The following is a 20,530-nucleotide window of genomic DNA, read 5'->3' as shown; positions in this document are numbered from 1 at the left end:
TTGGGAATCTTCCTTTACTTTCTCCATACACTCTGCTTCTCTGTGCAGCAAAGCCCCTGCTTAAGCTATGCACATTAATACATTTTCTGGAAATGTGACTTTTGGACATTTTATAGCAGTGATTTCAATGCTGCTCATGGTGAAGTAGAAACTTGAGAATGTGAAGATTAATTCAAACCACATGCTGGGTTCAAGGAAAATCCACTGCAACTTCTTGAATGTGCTAACTCTGTACGGTGGGGAATGGGATCCAAAAAACCACCAATGAACTTTTAAACCCTCTTGAGAAGCATCAAACCAACACAATTAGCCCTGGAAGGGAGCTGTTCCAAATAACAGACAGACAGCCTCTCACCCTCACAAACTGATCCTTTTGCCTGAGGGAACACAGTTGAGTGATCAAGGAGAAAAGGAGGGACCCCAACAGTTACCACTAATGGGATGAAGTTAGAACCATCTTTCCAGCTATTATCTGGCTAACTGATTTGTCTTTCGTTGTAAATGGCCATTTTGTGGGGTTCCTTGAGCAATAGATAACCAACAAACTGTGTGTTGTGGATAGTTGGGGCATCTGACATAAAGGATTTCTTTTCCCTTCCAGTTCGTTGTGGCAGTGTTTTGGATCATTTATGCCTATGACAGAGAGATGATTTACCCGAAGTTGCTTGATAATTTTATCCCAGGGTGGCTGAATCACGGAATGGTAAGTGGACTAAAACAAATGATTTCCTTTTATTAAAAATCTGTGAAAGAGCTGTTTTCCAATTTATGCTGCCTGTAGAATCCACCTAAATAGCTATGAAATATTGGAAGATTATGATGAGAGATTATAATTAGAGAAGAACACTGAGTGTCAATGCAGGATGTCTTCCCGTGAAATTGAGTCACTGTTAAAAGTCTCTGGTAGATGAATCCACAGTTGATAAGAGGGGTCAGTGGCTTTAGGTATAATAGAAGTGGCTCATGCCAGGATGGATTTAATGTCTGTACTTTTCAAAGGCTTGTCCCTTGTTGGAGACTAAGGCTTGATCCCCACCTGCACAACTGTGGCCGCCCTGCGCCTCCTCTAGTTCACATCGGTGAGATTGTGTTAAAAGTAAACCCTGTACTTGGAGAATTTCCCCATCGGGGCAGCAGGGCTGTTCCTTGCCCTGGGAGAGCAGCTGTGGGCACCAGTGGTCCTCAGCCATGGCTGCTTGCCTGGTCAGGTTCTGCCCATCCAAGAGCATTTGTCTCTGGCTTCTAGGTCTTTTCCTGCTTTGCAGTCTAATTCTTTCAGTGCATTAGCCATGATGTTACCTTCACAAGTTTCAAATTAAATACTTTGGCTGGTTTGCATGTCACTTGACAAGATTTGAGGATGTGTTTTCTTCAGAGAAATGGTGCATTGTCTTCCCTTTCTGCCTCTGGAATTGAGCACTGTTTTGTTATTAACTAAGAAGCCTGCATGTTTTGGTTATAGCAGTTTTTAGAATATGTCCCTGGATGCTCTTAGTGAAAAGGGCAACCCATCACCGAAATTATAGGGGAACCAAGGGCTGGAAGTCATGTGTCTGAGGTCCAAAATAAGAGTTTCCCTTCTGCCCCCAGTTTTGGTATATTTTAAGAAAAGCAGTGTGTAGTAACAAGCCAACATTATTGTCCTCAGGGGCTTTGATCAAGCCTTTCGTAAGCCAACTCCTCAAAAGTGGTACATCTCAGAGAATTGGAATTTTCCTTGAGTCCAATTAAGCCACAATGTAGGATTAACATGGCACCTCAGGTCTACTTGTAAACAAATCACCTGGGTCTCGTCAGTTGAATTTCACCACCTAAGGGGCCTGACATCATGCTTACTCTGCTTCTTTCCAACTTTGTACTTTTCTGAAATATGGAAATGCTTTCATAACTCTCAAGTCTTTGCAATCCTCTTCTCAATGCCCTTCCCATTCCTCACTAGGAAACTTGCTCATCCTTTGAGCTTGTGTACAGTCTAATTTACGAAGCCTTTCCTTGCTCTTGCAAGCCAGGTTCGCTCTTGCGTTGCTTGTGCTGGCCTGGCACTTTCATATCTCCATTGTCCATGTCTGTATCCCACACAAAAACGTTACCCAGCTAGTACAGCATAGCAGCCTTTGAACTATGCGTCTCTACCCAGCTACCTGGCATATAGGAGGACAAGTACATATTTATTAGATGGATGAGTAATGCAATAAGCCAGTTCCCATAATTCTTTTCCACTCAATACTAATAACTACTGTTCTTTAAGAATCTACTATGTGCCAGGCTATATAACTTTCATAATGGCTATATAAAGAAGAAATTATTATCCCTTTGACAGATGCAGAAACTGAGGCTTAGAAAGTTTCTGACATCAGAAAGACCTTAGCTGAGAACAGATGGTTGCATCAGGTGCTTGTCCTGGACAAGTTGGCCTATTGTCTACATCCCTAAATTGCACAGTGGTACCTTCAGGCCAGAGAATAAATCATAATCTTTGCAGACCCTGGTGCAATTTAATGTTTTGAATGATGAATGGTTTGTTAAGCATATGCAGTGATTAGACCTTAAACTGGACTCTCCTCATTTTCCCTTGATTCACTTTGATGGGTTAAAGTTCTCACTCTTGGAGAAAAACACTACTTAGAAATATGCCAGGAGGATTTGAATGACGCAGACATTTAGGAGAAGGAAACGCTAAGTTAATGAACATGACACATCCTCTCAGATAACTGAGTTCAGTAGATGCTTTCAATGAATGTTGTCTCTTAGAAGAGATCAGTGACCATTTCTTTGCTCTTTCTCATATTCCAGTTCATGGTTCCAGAATTACGAACAAAGAAGTTGCGTTTGGTGGCTGAGGAATGTTTTGCAATAGTAGACAATTTACTTTACTCTAAATATGTGTATAACTACATTAAATACAACGGGCATAAAACACGATGCTGATTCTTTAGATTGGCAGTTAAAGTATGAACATTAAACGCTGGAATCATGAATACCTTAATTTTTATAAAATGTATAATAAGATTTATGAAATATCAAAAAATTAAATCAGCGTATTTGGCTTTGTCCAAATTTTATTTAAAAGTTTAGTAATAATTATGATTTGTATTTGTTTTTAATATTAATAGATAATTTTGAATATCTAATTATAAAAATATGAAAAAAATTCATTAACATTTTTGTACTTATTTAATATTCATGTTTTGATGAAAACATTCGAATTGTATACACTTTGATTATAATTACTTTTTTTTTTTTTTATGGCCACACTTGTGGCATATGGAAGTTCCCAGGCTAGGGGTCGAATCAGAGCTGTAGCCACTGGCCTACACCACAGCCACAGCAACACAGGATCTGAGCTGCATCTGCAGCCTACACCACAGCTCACGGCAACGCTGGATCCTTAACCCACTGAGTGGGGTCAGGGATGGAACCTGCATCCTCATGTATACCAGTCGAGTTCATTATTGCTGAGCCACAATGGGAACTCCCGCATTTTATTTTTAATTGATGTTTTAGATGAATACTCTCCATAGAGCTCAAGTTTTGTGAGAATTCCCATTATAAAAACATATACAGTGAATTTGTAAAAATGAAGGCAAGAATAAAAATTCAGACTGTTTACATTAAATATTTGTAACTTATATATCCACATATCTTTATTTTACCACTCATCTAATCATATTTTTATTTTATTTTATGAAAATATATTTAACAACATAGGAGGATAGAACATATTTTATGTAATACCTTCTAGTTTAATTTGTAACTTTCAAATATTCCTGCAAATGGTTTATGGCCCTAGGCTTGTTTGCTGTTATTGCCTGCTTAGATCTTTGTAACTGCAAGAATTCCAAGAAAGAATGTACTTTGTTCTTATGTATAGAATCATACTCATTATTTGAAGACTCTCAACATAATTTCTAGGGTTCCAGCCTGAACTGCAGAACTGAGATGCAGTGTGTAAGTCTGTCATGGCACCATTTCGAAAGAATCATTAAGTCAGTCTTGAATTTGCAGCATTCAAACAGGCATAATAGAAAATTCACAGGGTCTGAAATTCAAGGGGGTTTCAATTTTGGTTTACAATAAAGTTTTCAGAAGTTAGACATGTTTCTAACTGAAGGAAAATATTCTATTTCTTCCTTTCCGTAGTCTTCCTCTTCTCTCTCAGCAAGCAATCCTAGAATTTATTTGCAGAAGAGAAGAGGAAATGAGTGAATAAAAGGGTAATACACCCTTACTCTGTAACCAATAGGTTTTCTCCAGGCTCTGTTAAAATAGCACACTCATGCCCCTTCCACCGACGCATGCACGCGAGTGCACACACAAACAGCGTTTTAATTTATTGCAGTTGAAAATACAAACATATAAAGTATAGCCCATTAAAGTGGAGTCAGTTCAATAACCCCAATCAAAACCTCTTCTATCCTTGCCACCCTGTTTATGTTTGTATTCACAGCAATTCTAATGGCACCCAAGGCTTATTATACGTTCACTAATGATAATAAAAAAGATGTTTGAGTATTTGCTTTTGCAACTTGGAAGAATGTCTGCATTTATTTCCTTCTACCGTGTTTATTCTCAGTCCACTGATAATTAGACAGGAGAAAAATGGAACTAATATCAGCAAGTGAATCAGAGTTTCCAAAATGTAGTAAGAGTGGTCACAGACAAACAAGTTGTGGTAGAATTCTGCATGGCTGCCATATATGGGGGCTGGGCATTTATTGAAAATCCACCACATACAAAGCACCCCACTAGGCAGTGGTTACAGGATGAGAAAAACACATATAATTTTAAAGGATGAAAGGGACATGTTTGAAGTGGATGAAGGTAAGTAGGAAAACAGTTTCCCAAACCACCAGAGTCCCCAGTAGGCTGTGTTGACTCAGACAAGGAGAAGCTCTGTTGTTATTCTGGCTTGTTTCTTGGTTTCAAAAGTAGAACTGTGAGCCATTTTCCTCTGCTGATTATAACTTGAAAGCATTGTCAATGGAGTAAATATACATTAAAAGCAATCAATAAATACATATTTAAACTCTAAAAAGATTGCAGGCTCTAAGTGGTGCTATAACAGGAAAAACCAACAATGAGATAGTCTCTCAGCCTATTGAAGGCCTAATTAATGTTTATAAAGTGCTTTGAGAATGCCAAGCACTGCAGAAAGTTAGGTATTATTATTATCTCACAAATCTTTAAACAGACATGACCTAGATGTTGCTATAATCACAGCAGGAGTTATTCATTCCCCATATAATTTATCAGGAGACCAAAAAAAAAAAAAAAAAAAACTCACCTCTCATCATGCTTGATTTGTTAACTGTTCTTGTTATTTGTAACCAGTCCTCAAGAGAACCTTAATTTAGTCAAATGTTTATTCTGTTCAATATTATTTTGACATTTGGTGATTACTAAAGTTTTTGTACATCTGTCTTTCCCAGAAGAGAAGGCATTAAATACTACTTGGATGATCATTGGTTTTGCAGGAACTCAGATTTGATGTATTCTTTTGTTGAATAATACAACTTATGGAAAATTTCCATTTCTGGGATATGAAGATTATGCATTTCATGACCCATGGTGTCTGTGCCACCCTGATACTGGGTATTTCATAAAATAAGCTGCTGGTTGAAGGAAGATCTTCTTTTTTGTATGAAAAAAACTGACCTTTCTCAATTTTCCCAGTATATTCTAAAGTAACTAGGAGATACCTGAAAATTTTCCCAAATAAAAATAAGATTGAAACAGAGGTCAGAAACTTCTTGGGAATCTCTTTCTAAGGCTCTCAATGGACCTCTCAAAGAAAACAATTAAGACCCCAGAGAACAAGAAAGGGAACTCCATCCACAGTGAGGCAGATACTTTCAGAATTATTGCCTACTGTTCTTGTGTGTAAGCTTTTTTCATATCCAGTTTTACTGATTACAGCTTCTTCCATTATGAATTTTCATTTGTGATCCTTAGCTCCAAAGTTCAATTCCCCTAAGTGCTGCTGGGCTAAATTTTGACATGAGGATTTGATGATTCTATCTCTTCAAATCACTAATCAGTTTTAAGGTTTTGTTTTGTTTGTTTTTTGGGGGTTTTTTTTTGTTTTTTTTTTTTCTTTTTTTTTTTTGCTTTTTAGGGCCACATCTGGGGCATATGGAAATTCCCAGGCTAGGGGTCTAATCAGAGCTACAGCTGCTGACCTACGCCACAGCCACAGCAATGCCAGATCCAAGTCGAATCTTCGACCTACACCAGAGCTCATGGCAATGCCAGATTCTTAACCCACTGAGTGAGGCCAGGGATTGAACCTGAAACCTCATGGTTCCTAGTCGGATTTGTTTCCGCTGAGCCACGAGGGGAGCTCCAGTTTTAAGGTATTTATTTTAGCTTTTTTCAACTTTCTTATTATTTCAACCAGAAATATTATAAGTTGGAGGAAAAGTATTTTTTAAATGATGTTTGAGAAACCTCTGAACAATTTTGCAAGGTAGAGAAATGGAGAACGTTTTCCAGCTCCACGTATGAGGAGCCTGGAAGTTACAACTCCATCATAACAAGTAAAAAGCTGAACAGACTGAAAAATCAACAACTCTTCTTGGATTCATATGAAAAGGGAGAACCTAGAGCAAACCACTTGCCCCGAGGTTCAGAGAGACAGACAAGCAAATACAGAGGATAATAACTTAACCGGAGCAGAGTCTACTGAGCAGAAACCACCACAGGCACCAGCACCAAGGGAGCGAAACCTGAACTTTAATTGACAGATTGGTGGAGACTCAGTGAGGACAGTCTGGGAGTGAAAAAATCCAGGGTGGCCCAGTCGTAGAGATGTTCCCACAGTATTATGAGATTTACTTGCAGGAGCTCAACCCAGCTCCCACAGTAAATTTCAGAGAAACAACCCTCATGCTTCCAGCAGAGGGAGAGAAGAAAAGGAACCATTTTGAAATACACCAGGACACTGAGCTCCTAACAAGGCCTGTCCTCTCGGGAAACTAGTTCATCAGAGCCTGAGCTGCTAGGGTATCATCAGAGCCTCACTGACCAAGGTTGGGGGGGACACACCCAACTCCAGCTGGCTCTAGCCTTCCTGTTACACCTAAAAGGAGGGTGGGGGAGGACCTGTGAAACACTTAGAAAGTTCATCATGCAGAGGCACAACCTCACTAAAGACTGAATTCTAATCATAGGACTATAGAACACTTCCCCTTTCCTGACACCTCACTACCACATTACTGAAGGCCCTTGGTAGAAGTTCCTTTTACCCAGTACATCATATCCAGCTATCAAGAAAAAAATATGTATATATATCACAAGGCATACCAAAGGCAACAGACACAATTAGAAGAAACAGAAAGCATCAGAACAAGACAGGGCGGGGATATTGGAATTGTCAGACTTGGAATTTAAAACAACTATGATTACTATGCTAAGAGTGGTTCTAATGGATAAAGGAGACAGAATGCAAGAACAGATGGGCAGTATAAGCTGAGAGATGAAAATTCCAGGAAAGAATCAAAACTAAATGCTAGCAATAGAAAACACTGTAACAGAAACGAAGAATGCTTTTGATGGGCTTTTTAGGAGATAAGACACAGCTGAGGAGAGAATCGCTGGGCTGGAAGATATATCAATAGAATCCTTAAAAACTAAAAAGTAAAGAGAACAAAGACTGAAAAAAACAGAATAGACATCCAAAGGCTGTGGGGTAACTACTAAAGATGGGACAGACAGATGTTGGGATTACCAGAAGGAGAAGAAAGAGAAAGAGACGGAAGACATATAAGAATTTCCTTTCAAATTAACTTCAGACCCCAAACCACAGATCCAGGATGCTTAGAGAACACCAAGCAGGATAAATGCCAAAAAAAACCCCTATGCCTAAGCATATCATTTTTAAACTACAGAAAATCAAAAATAAATAAAATATCCTGCAAGAAGCAAAAAAGAACAAGAAAGAAAAAGAGGAGATAAAGGCTAGAGTGGGGAAGGGGAAGAGAAACGGAAAGGAGACAGTGTCATAGGTGAGAAGAAAAATGGCTTCAGAAAAGAGGGAGATGGCATAAAGAGATGAGAAAGAGGAAGACTGGCAGAAAGGGAGTTAAAAAGGTCCTAGGATAAAGAAGGCACAATGGCCAGGTCAAACCACATTGTTTTGTTTTGTTTTAATACCATCTATCTTCTTCATAGCTTCTTGAGGAGCAGGTATTAATTTTTCACTCTGAAGTGTCTGGCGTAGCCCTTGGCATAGGTACACGATAATCATTTGATGAATCAATAGATGTTAATAGATTGAGCTGGCTTCCTTACGGCTCCTTGAACACACTAAGTACCCCACTTGTCTTGGGGTGCTCTCTGCTTGACTCCCTTCTTCACCTCATTCAAATCTGCTCATTCTCACTTTCTCAGCAGGCCTTACTCTGAGCATCCTGTGAGGCACTGCAATGACCCCCATGCCTCCAGAGTCCCCTTACCCTGCTCTTTATCCTCCATGACACTTACTGTCCTTGACATATTGTATGGTTTTATTTATATGTTGTATTTATGGTTTATTATCCATCTCTCTCGGCTAGAGTATAATTTCCATAAGGCAGGGATCTTTTACTGATTGATGTATCCCAAGCACTTAGAACAGTGCCTAATTTTTTTGCATGCATGAATCAACTTTATCAATATTCTGTGTCCATGTTTTCTCTTGTGCTCTTTTTCCCCACTCTTCTTTTCCCTTCCATAATTATTGACAGAAAATTCAGTTTTTTTCCTAACTTGTATTTTACTTCACTCTTCAAATTCAGCTGCATTGCAGTTAAATCTTGTATGCGTGGCCTGTTGTCCCCCCAGAGGGTTTTATTGGTTGTGCATATATGCTACTCCTACCTGAAAAGGCCAGAATTGAGGTCCAAAGACACACAATGGGTCCTCAGACATCTAAGGGCAACAGGCCAGAAAATAATAGCCTAGATCAAATGTATTGAAAAGTTCTTCCATGTAGTGATTATTTTATCTAGGTATTAGTAATTTTTTTCCTTTAGGGTAATAGTCAAACAATGGCCTTTTAACGCGACTTCCTCCCATCACAAATTCCTTTGCAGAACTGCTTTTCCATGCAAGGGTAATAATACTTGGCTCACACTCTGCCCTTTTTCTTACTGCGTTTAAAAGATGAGCAGACCCATCAGTAGTGTGAGTTCATCAAAAGGCCTATAAATTATACTCAGATATTTTGGGGTCAGCAAAACCCAAAGTGTGGTTTACTCAAGTTTTTTTACTCCTAATCCTTAAATCCAAAGATATTTCAAAGTCAGCTTCATTCATCTGTTTCCCATTCATTTGCCCTTAGCTCTTCACAGTTGGGGGATGGAGTGGGAACAGGCAGGAAGGTATTGTCCTAGGAACTGGGTTCCTTCTTCACTAGCACAGACAGATCGTTCATTAGCCACAGACCTAACTCCTTGGCAGAAGCCCATCCCTATATCCTTTCCAGTTCCCTTTTAATTGAAGCGTCAACCTCAGCAAGCATCAGTGATAGCTGCCAAAGAAAGTGAAGTGGAAAAAGCTGCATTTTCTATCACAGAGGCACAGAATCCCAGAATCTTAGACTTTGGAAAGTGACTCTAAAGATCATCTGGTTCATGCACCATGTGATACTTAAATCACTTGAACACCGTCCTGGCAAATTCCCTTTCAGTCTCTGCTTGAGCATCCCCAGTCATGGAGCTTCAGCAGTGGACCGAGACAGTGGGGTCTTCAGCTTCAGAAAGACTCTCATAAGGAACTGAGCCTTCCATTCTTCCATTCTTCCACTCTGAAACACCAGTCCTATTTGTTCTCTTCATGCTCTCTTCCAAGAAGATCTCACTCTCCTTCATGACTTCATTCTCTACCCTACACAAGTCATTCCCAAGTCTGTACTTCCCCATCCAGCCTCTCATGGGGCATCATACTCTGCATTTGACAAAAGTCCTTTGAGATAAACGTACTGAAACAATATGAACCAAATATAAATATATCGAAACAAACTTACTAACTCCTCCTTAAATCTAACAACTCATCTTGCATTGCCATCTCAATAATGGCAAGATGCATCTAAAAGCTCCTCTTTCTATCACGCCCCCCATAGTAGTTGACAAGCAGTGTCATGTATACCTCCTAAGTGGCTGCTGAGTCTGCCCCAGCCTTCTCACCTTCACCATCCTTACTTTAGTCCAAGGCTTCATCATCGTTCACTGAACTGAGGCAACAAGCTCAATTCATCTCTCTGTCTTCCCACTGTCTTTTCACCAGACCTCTCTCCACAATGCTACCTCGGTTACCTTTCTAGAAGAACTAAAGTTCTGATGGCCCTTGCTACATCCCCTTCTCACACACCACCTGTGAGTGAAGTGGTCCAGAGCCTCCTAAGACATCGAGTGGGTCTTCTCACTGCACTTTTACCCTTTGTTCATACACCTATGGTTTCTCTGATCACACTGTTTGGTGGCTTATTTATTCCTCCAGTGGGCTGTGAGGGCATAAAGAACAGCAACTTTTTTTTTTTTAATCCTTTCCTCCAAAACCTAGCATAGTCTCCAGCATTTAGTGTACACTCAGTAAATATTTATTTAGGAAAATGAATAAACACACGCCCTTCACCATCACAGTCTCCCAGCCAGGCTTCAACTTGCCTAGATTTATTTTTGCAATTTCAGATGCTTTGGTGAATGCCCAGCGAAGCGATTTAGGCTTCATCCTTGCTTATTAATGTTGTCCAAGCTTCCATTAACTTTTTTTTGGCGGTTTCATTATACGCTATACTAAAACTTACCTGACATCGTTCTTAGCTGACCGCTGTGTGAGTAAACCAGGATCTAAAGTTGTTATTTTTGTTTTTATACACAAAACGCAGGGCCCTTAGAAGTATTCCTAGGGAATCCCATCTTATTAAATGCAGCACGAATATGGGCTGGATACTGGGAATGCTGCAGTACTAAGAACGTGAGGATCTTTGAATGGATATATTGGGATTTCAAAAATGATGTACTCTTTGTTTTGAATTGTGGTGCCTAATTTTGTGACGCTGCTTTGGAGACAACATTCTGGGTCAAGTCAGTAACAAAATCATTGATTAATAAGCAGTAACTTTTAACCGTGTTGTAACTGTGCTTGGAGAAGATGGTTGATTCCTAAGGTCAAGACAGGTATTGAGGTGAAGATGACATATGTGGTGGCAGAAGGCCAGAGCGGGCAGCAGTAACTGCTACTGAAAATGAGTTCTCCTTGTCTAGGCTCACACTGCTACGTGCCGTGGACTCGATTGGAGTAGGATGCTGGTCTGCCTGACCCCACGTCACTTACTGTCCTTGGGGCCTCTCTCCATGTAGCTTTAACATCTAGTTAAAGAGATGCCTGTAAACATGAATTGTCATTCTATCTCACAAACATATTTCATCAAGACACTGGTAAACATCCCTGGCATCTTAGAATGTTTTCCTTTTCATCTAAGGAGTGATTGTTTTCCCCTATTGTTCTGCTGTATCCACATTCAGAGAAGCAGCTTCTACGTAATGATCTAATTAAGATACAGTTTAACTAAGGGCAGGGATTAACCCTGATTGGTGGAACTGTTTCCCCTTCATGCAAACTCTTTCATCCTTATCAAATTCATGACTTCGTGTGACCTGGTTATTATATCGAATTATCTTCTGTGTCCAGGTGCTGCTATTCACAGCGCTATGATCTATATGTGCGGGGGGGGGGATTGAAGTCAATCAACATTCCTTTCTATACCTCCCTGCTGCCGTGACTGCACACACCACGAATGTCTGTTTTGCTCCATTCTCTTTCTCGACACCAGGTTAACTCAAAGAAAGCCACTCCGCTTCTGTATGCTACGCTTCTAGAAGATGCAGATATGCCAGTCGCCTAGAAAGGGGGACTGGACGGACCAAGGGACCTCTGTCGTTTTCTCTGGTTTTATTTACTCTGTGAAAACAGTTCAGTGTACGTGATGTAATAGGCTAGTCAGAAGAGCGTTCCCTGCTCTGTGGTCTTTTTAAATTTCTCTGCTGAGTTTCCCTAGCGGGGACTGCACAATTTAATGTGAGAATTCACGAGATTGTAGCCACACAAGTTCATAGCCCTGTGCCTGCCACACAGTAGACCTAATAAATCCTCTACTTAAGTCCTCTTAAATAGAGTAGGATAGGATAAAATAACATAAATATATTCTTTAGCTAATGATTTTAACTTATTATCAGATAGAAGTAACAAATTAGTGTCCAACTCTGTCAAAAGCTTCAAGGGAAAATTCCCCGGGGGGAAATCTTGTATTTTTAGCAACATGGAATTCATCTATACTGCTAACATAAAAAGTTAATGAAATTCCTTAAAAGCTCATATAAAATAGTTCTCTCTGGACATAGGCTTCAGATCTTTATTTATTTTAAGCATTTGCCCGCAGTTGCACTTCTTGAAAAGAACTTTGCTTAAACTCAGAATTTGACTGCTAATATTCACACATATGGCAAATGTGAACTAATCAGACCACAGAAATTTTGCTGCATTCCACGGCGTCTCATTTATTTGTTTAATTTGCAGCTATAGCAACTAGATTCCACCACTTCAGGCTTTCACACAGACCTACAGTCTGATCAGCTTGGTCGAAGTTTGGCACTCAGCACTGTACTCAATTGAAGACATATGCACAAACTCACTTACCACATTTTTTAACCTGGTTTTCACACTGGGTAGATGTGTAATATTTGCATAAAAATATGAAACACCATCTTCTGCAAGGATAGTAGGCAATTAAAAGATGCTGCGACCTTCTTTTCCGTAACATTTCAAATCTTAAAGTTTTCTTGGCATGCTTTCCTAAAGCCCATCTGACTCTGAAGCAGGCTGCCTCTCCACAGAAGGCTCACTCCAGCAATGACTAATGGGTTGACCTGGTGCCATGCTAGTGCTGCTCCACGCATGCTGCTCAGCACAAGACGAGCATTTGGAAATGACCTTGAAACAGAGTTTTGCCAAGTTAGTGAAATATGGCCCTTCAAGGAGTGCCATTTCACCAGCCATTTTGCCGCATTGTCAAAACTGAGCCCCTTCGTTTGGTACCGGTTCACTGTGAGTGTTTAGTATGCACCAGGAGTGATGCTCCCTCTTGATGTTATTAGTTGCACTTTGTAATAGGTTGGAAAAATTAGGTAATGGTGAAAATTGGCATCCCAATGTTGTTTCTCTTAGGTGTTTTTTTCAAACATTTGTTGAAAGAAAGGAAGATGCTCCCCAGTTGTAAGTGGTGAGATGGGAGCTTCAAGTGGAGTAGAAGCTGCCAATGAGGCTGAAGATGCAGTGGGTGGATGAAGAAAAGATGGTAGGAAGAAGTAACTCTGTGTTTGTCAACTGTTCGGTTGATAGGATTCCATTTCATCAGATGTAAAGTCCAGGCAGGGAACGTTTCTTTTATCTCTGCACACACGTAGAGTAATCCGTGGTAGTTGTTTAGAAAGGTCATTGATGTTGACGTCAGTTGTTGCTATATGGTTTTCCGTTTTACCGAGTGATGTGTTTATGTTGGAGCACAATGTCTCCTTTAATTGCTCTTCTCATGGTGGTGAAGTTGGCTGACATTTCAGGATCTGGATAATGAAGCTGTGCTTTAACCTTATTTGGAAGTCGGTGATCAGGCTCCTGGACTGGCATGACTTGGAACGGTCCTCTTCAGCTTCCTTACTGTGACCTCACTTTGACCATCTTGGGGCAGTCGTGATGGTCCAAGCTCAGGGCAGTCAAGGTGAGATGTTGGAAGGACATTGGGAACAAGTCATTTCTCTTAATTCATTCTTAGCTGATTCTCTTATTTCTTTACTCTTTATTTGAAACCAACTCGCAGATTTTTTTATGTAAAATCAGATTCTATACTTCTTCAGATCAGACTCGTATTTGCTGGGAGTGGGAAGAGAGGGGATGGACAGGGAGTTTGGGGTTGGTAGCTGCCAACTATTACATTTAGAATGGGTAAGCATGGGATCTGACTCTACAGCACAGGGAACTGTGTCCAATCTCTTGATTTAGAACATGATTGAAGATAGTATAAAAAAAGACATATATATATATATGTATGTGTATATATATGTATGTATGAATGACTGGGTCACTTTGCTGTACAGCAGAAATTGAAGAAACACTGTAAATCAACTATACTTTTTTTTTTTTTTTTGCCTTCTTTCAGGGCCGCAGCCACGGTGTATGGAGGTTCCCAGGCTAGGGGTCCAATTGGAGCTGTTACTGCCGGCCTACGCCAGAGCCACAGCAACGCCAGATCCGAGCCGCGTCTGCGACCTACACCACAGCTCACGGCAACACTGGGTCCTTAACCCACTGAGCAAAACCAGGTATCGAACACGCAACCTCATGGTGCCTAATCAGATTTGTTTCCACTGCACCATGATGGGAACTCCAAAATCAACTCCACTTTAACAAAAAATTTAAAAAAAAAAAAAAAAAAAAGAGAAAGGCTAGTCAACCCTTCTAGTTGAATCTAGTTACAGTCTGAGGAGATTGTAAAGGACCTCTGGCCAGACTCATTTTTAAAATGCTGATAATCCTAAGTAATCCTGGGAAACATACATCTATAAGATCAGGGCAACATACTGTCAACAACAACTTCCCGGAACATTCCTTCTTACTACATCTGGGATTTTCCAATAAGTAATTTGATATTTCTGTGAGTGTAAACTAGAGTCACTAAAATGAAGGCATTTTTTCCTTATAAGCTCAAGCCTTCCAGACTCGTCATTTTATAGAGTTATATAAGTAAGCCATGCAACTAAGCTAAAAGTCTGAATTATAGACTCTAATTGTTGCAATACATTTTATACAGCAACTTATGTTAAAACTAGTAATGGATTTACAAAATAGATTTGCATGCGGCAATTTATATTGAAATCAAGTTTGGTGATTTTGCATTAGATTTCACCAAGTGTCATATGCTATATTATTTGTTTGTGAATTTTGTTTCTCCCCAATTGCATGTATTTGGAAAGTTTGCTTGAAAAGTTCTGGCATAGGAAACTCAGAAAATTTCCTTTATCTTCTCTTGTTTTCTTTGTCTGTATTTAGGGTGATCTGCTTTAAATTTCTGTCCTACATTTTTCTTCACTTTTAAATATTATTTTTGGCCATACCTGCAGCATGTTGAAGTTCTCAGGCCAGAAATTGGACCCAGGCCACTGCAGTGACAATGCTGGGTCCTTAACCCACCATGCTACAAGAGAACTCCCACTTTTAAATATTTTTAAATGGAGAACATAATTTCCCAAATACCCCTTATCCCCAGTCTAGAGTTCCCTCATATTAACATGATTGATTTTGATGTATTTCCTAAGATATTTCTCAACTTCTTTAAAAAAGTAGGGATTAAAGAAAGGATAAAAGACTGAAGAAGGAATGATAAAAAGAGAGGGAAGTGCAGCAAGGAACACTGCAACTTCTGGTATTCAACATCGTGAAACACAGCACAGGAACACAGAGACAATAAAAAAGAGGAGTTCCCATCATGGCTCAGTGGTAGTGAATCCAACTAGTATCCATGACTCGGGTTTGATCCCTGGCGTCTTATCAGTGGGGTTAAGGATCCAGCGTTGCCATGAGTTGTGTTGTAGATCGCAGACATGGCTCGGGTCTGGGGTTGCTGTGGCTGTGGTGTAAGCTGGCAGCTGCAGCTCTGATTTGACTCCTAGCCTGAGAACTTCCTTATGCCACTGGTGCGGCTCTTAAAAAAAAAGAGAGAGAGATAGAGAGAGAATAAAAAAGAGAAGGCCAAGGCCAATGAGCATTTGACATTCAGAAAATCCTTGCTGTCTTGCTGACGTCATCACACAGCACTGCCGTTCTGCTCCTGGTGATATTTTTCATTTATCTTTTCAGTAAACATTTTATTTATTTATTTATTTTCAGTAAACATTGTAGATCTGAGAAAGTAGAGAGCTTCTCATTATGCAATATAATCAGATAATACCTTCACCTTTAAACTATTTTCATTATCTCACCATCCCATTTTTTAGAATTGTATGAGAATATTTATGTGTATGTAAATAGAATGTAAAGCATTTTCTTATGAGAAGTTTATTTATTCTGCATTCCCACATAACTCCCTTCAATTGAACAGGTGCCTTCTCCCCAAAGGGAGGGCCTTTCTCAACCTTCATTCTAACATGATGGAACTTTGTCCTCTTTGATTTCATGCCTTATCATTACAAAATCTCCCTCAAATATTTTCTGTGTACCATCAAATATATTTATAGTAGAAGACACAGTGGGAAGAAATACGATCTTGTATTGGTCAGGGTTCCCCAGAGAAACAGAATCAATAGGATATGTGTATATAATAAGGGACTGGCTCATGTATTTACAGAGGCTGAGAAGTCCCAAGAGCCAAAGACAACAATCTTGGGACCCAGGAGAGCCAATCATATAGTTTCAGTCCAAGTGCAAAAGTCTGAGAACCAGAAGAGCAGATGGTGTGGGTTATAGTCTCAATCCAAAGGTAGAGAAGACCAGCGTCCCAGCTAGAAAACAGTTCGGCAGAGAAAGCAAATTCTCCCTTACTCAGCCTTTTATTCTCTATAGGACTTCAGTGGATTTGGATGAGCCCCACCCCACCTCCTGGGGAGGGCAATCTGCTTTACTCAGCCTACTGATTCCAACGTTAATCTCCTCCAGAAGCACCCTCACAGACACACCCAGAATCATGTTGAATCAAGCACCTGAACACCCTGTGGTCCAGTCAAGTTGACATATAAAATTAAACACTACAAATCCCCAACGAAAATCTCCCTTTCCCTTTAAAAACAACTCTATTTGTAGAGGTCTGAATAATGCTTTCTTCTTTTCATACCATTAAAATTGCACTCATGTTGGCCAACCGGGTTGGCTCAGATCTTATGCTCGAAGACCAGCTAATCAATGCTGATCGATTCAGTCTAGGATGGGACTTATGCACCATCTGTATTTTTTTTTTAAATGCTCCCTCCCATGGTTCTGAGGCACAGCCAAGTTTGAAAACTCTTGAATTCATGGGTCTCTTGGCTTCCTTGGGGGTGAGTAAAAGTGGCTGATGGAAGAACACAAATAGGGACGTCACCATGGTGATAGCTGGAGCTAAGCTGAATGGAGGGTAAGGCAAAGAGATAAATCTGGGCAAACATGCATAACCAGCTCACTGTAGCCATTGTGGGTTGGTTACAAGGTGCCTTGGTTTCTACCGGATAAAACACTGGCACCAGCCCAAGATTCTAGGAAGAATGAATCGATATTAACATCACTTAGAAGATTAAAAGCATAATCCATGTGTCAATTATCATTAATCCTTGGAAATATTTATGGAGTTAAATGGTCTGTAACAAATCAGAGACAGCAGTTAACGGGGGTTTATGGGTTTGCTCTGAGTTATATGAAACAAAATATAAATCTTTTATATAACTCTATTTCCTACAGAATGGATTTTTACTAGTTGGTGGGGTTTTTAAAATTTTTATTTTCATGGATTTCACTACTTTTCCATAAATTTTGCAAGAAGAATTACAATGAGGTGAGTCACAGTCTTAACACTTTTTTGGAGCTGCTTTTGCCAATGCAACTTGGAATGCAGTTTTTTTTTTAACTGTCTTTGGGAAACATGAAAAGAGAAGGGGCGGGGGAGAGGAAAGAGAGAAGGAAGGGTACAAAATATTTTACCTTAGATTACATTTTTTAAACTGCATGGCATCATAAAGGTAAAACATTCATAGTATTAGTATGTTGTTGACAACCTCAGTACAAATAGGTTTGGATTTCAGAAATTCATTCATGAGCTAGTCATTGCGGAACTGGGAACTTGGGAACAAATTTTCACATAAAAATTCTGTTCTATAAGTAGTAATTTGGTTTTGAGGCTAGCTCATAAGCTCTCCTCATTCTGTTTTGAAGCTGAATGATGGTGCATTTTCAGTGATAAATAGTAGATTATACTGTTGGAAACATATAGATCTAAGGAACCTAAAAGCAATGACATCAATTGCTGAGTCGCTTAACACACTTTTCACTTGAACGCTGGTGCTGGAGGGAAAGCAGATTTAATTGGGTGAGTCTGAGGTGTTCAAAACATCTAATGTGGATGTTTGAGAGTGCCAGTCAAAGGAGCAGAAACCATTCTCTCTTGAGGGCCTCTGCAGCCACAGGTATGCCTTAAGCTCGTCACTGTAAAGCAACACACTTAGATGAGATTGGTAAATTCTCACTAAACATGCCTCCTTTCCTTCCATACTGTGTGTGATGGGCTCCTTACTACTTATGGCAGAAGGAAAAACAGGGGGTACCTCTCCTTGTGGAGCTAGTAATCTGGTAGAAGAGAAAATTAAAGAATTGTACAAATAGGTGACTTATGATTCATCCATTTTTATGAAGAATTGTATATTAAGTCCATACATATTTATAAGGAATAATGACTCATATAGGATGCACCTGGGAGTGGGGGACATAAATCTTTGTTAAACACTTGCCGTGGGCCAGCCTCTTACTTGCACTTTCTCATTTCATCTTCAGAGTGACCCTGAGGGGCAGGGATCATTATTACCCTTTCTGAGATTCAGAGAAGTTAATGTGTCAAAGATGGTCAGACACACTGCGGCAGAGCCTGGGTGCACACCAAGCCTGTCTGACTCCAGGCTCTTTCTGTCAATCTCAGCTGCCTGTTGTGCAAAATGACTCTGGAGGTATTTCCTCTTCTTCGACTCAGAATTTTTATAAAAGCGTCCATGCAATAATCTCCTCCTAGAATTTAATAATGGAAAAGGTGCTGTCTTTCCTGATGCTGGCATGTCCCTTTCCATTAATGCTCCTCTGATGCGCACTTCATGTTCTCCGGCTATAGCCCACTCACCTGTAGCTTCCAGTATAGTTTTCTCTCCTTTCTCACCATATTTTTTTGGTCTGTGTTGATTTATCATGTGTTGATTTCCACTACCCTGAGAGTTTTATTGCAAGTTGCTCTGTCCTTTTGAGAAATGCTTAGAATGTACATTACACAAATAGAGAAGAAATAGTTGTGGCTTTTGGAATTCCTCAGTGCTCTTTTTTTTGTTTTGTTTTGTTTTGTTTGTATCCTCCATATGACCTAGAACAGGGCCTTGCATTTCAGAGTGAAAAGTAACTGTTGATTTGATTATCAACTGATCGTGGCAATTCTGAAGGACAGTCCTGGTTATTTTAAAGCGGATGAAGAAGTTGATGGCTCTGGCTATATATGTTAACTTCAGCATGAGACTTACTACTCTTCTTTTCCTTGATAGAGCTTTCTCTCTTGCATTGTCTTCTGTCATTCATAAATGCATCATAAAAGACAATGATCAAAGCTAGCATATCTCACACTCCCCCCTCTTGCTATGCTAAATACTTCATAGATATTGTTTTCTTAGTTCTTATAACCCTATCATTATTCCCAGTTTACAGAAGGGGAAACAGGGTTACAGAATTTATGTGGTTAACAGGGAAATAACCCTTCTGGCAGTTCAGCAAGAGATGAAAGAAAAGAGTAGGGAAGGAAGAAGGATTGAATAAGAGAAATAAGTTGCTTCAGGTATAATCAGTAAAAAGCATGAGAGAGCCAGGAAACTTATAAGTGATTTAGAAGGGAATTACTCTTCCCATCCATCCCCTGCTCTGTTGACCAAAAGGAGGAAGAAGTGATATGCAAATGGCAATTTTTATATAGGAGACATTCTGTCATCAGGAGATCATACCTTGGTAGGTGGCTGCATTAGGAATTTCTTTCATCTGCTTTATTTACTTGGATAATTTCAAGTTTCATAGTTTAATGTATGGACAGAAACCTAAAGATCTTCCTTATCTTTCTGGACTAGCCCTTGTTTTTCTGTGGACCCCCCAGCCTGTTGTGATTTCAGGATCCCTGGAGACTCTGGATGTATGCTTGATCCCTCTACGCAGCTCTTGGCTGGTAACCTCCAATAAGGTCACGGTCATTGCTGCCCCAGAAGCTGCACCTGAGGCTCTCGGGGCACATTTGTGGTGCTTCATGGCAGAAGGACAAAGAAACAGGATCCTCTCTGTCTATTTACACTGGAAAGGAGGAGCAGAACTCTTAGGCCTCCCCCAGGGAAAGAGGAGGAGTCAGAGTAAGAGATGAACCCATTCATGGGTATTTTGCTCAACAGCAACTTAACACTCTTGTGCTTGGGACTGTTCTGGGTACTGATTTTGTTCTTCTTGAGAAAGAACAGCCAATCATGGGAGAAAAATTAAAGCCCTGAGAAAGGATGGAGGAGGAAAGAGCTCCAGTGACCAGCTTTCAGAAGCTGTCGCTAGAAGTAGATGCAGTGATGTGGAGAGAATTTCCTTTCATGGTGAACTTAGGGAGCTCAAAATAATTGGATATGTCTGGAAGTGGTCAAAGATATGGGCATAACTGGAACTTTGTTTCGCTTTTATCTTTTAGGAAACAAGAAGCAGGGCAGAGTTTTGCAGGAGAAAGATGATTTGATTTACACATTAGAGGTGGGAAAAGAAAGAAGGG

At 39.9% G+C, this 20,530-nt stretch overlaps 1 protein-coding gene across 5 annotated transcripts in view; it reads left to right on the top strand.

Moving 5' to 3' along the window:
• The window catches only part of AIG1 (androgen induced 1), a 246,779-nt gene that overhangs the window by 95,270 nt on the left and 130,979 nt on the right, over positions 1-20,530 (top strand). For 4 of the 5 annotated variants that reach the window (XM_047770055.1, XM_047770057.1, XM_047770056.1 and 1 more), the window contains exon 3: positions 602-703. In XM_047770055.1, coding sequence (XP_047626011.1) covers positions 602-703 — 102 coding nt within the window. Of the gene's footprint in view, positions 1-601; positions 704-2,793; positions 2,944-20,530 lie in introns of those variants that run through there. The other variant, XM_047770058.1, reaches the window with a different exon arrangement.

This window comes from Phacochoerus africanus, chromosome 2 (assembly GCF_016906955.1).
Source record: "Phacochoerus africanus isolate WHEZ1 chromosome 2, ROS_Pafr_v1, whole genome shotgun sequence".
Taxonomy (NCBI): Eukaryota; Metazoa; Chordata; class Mammalia; order Artiodactyla; family Suidae; genus Phacochoerus; species Phacochoerus africanus.
This window is presented reverse-complemented; position numbering and strand designations above follow the sequence as displayed.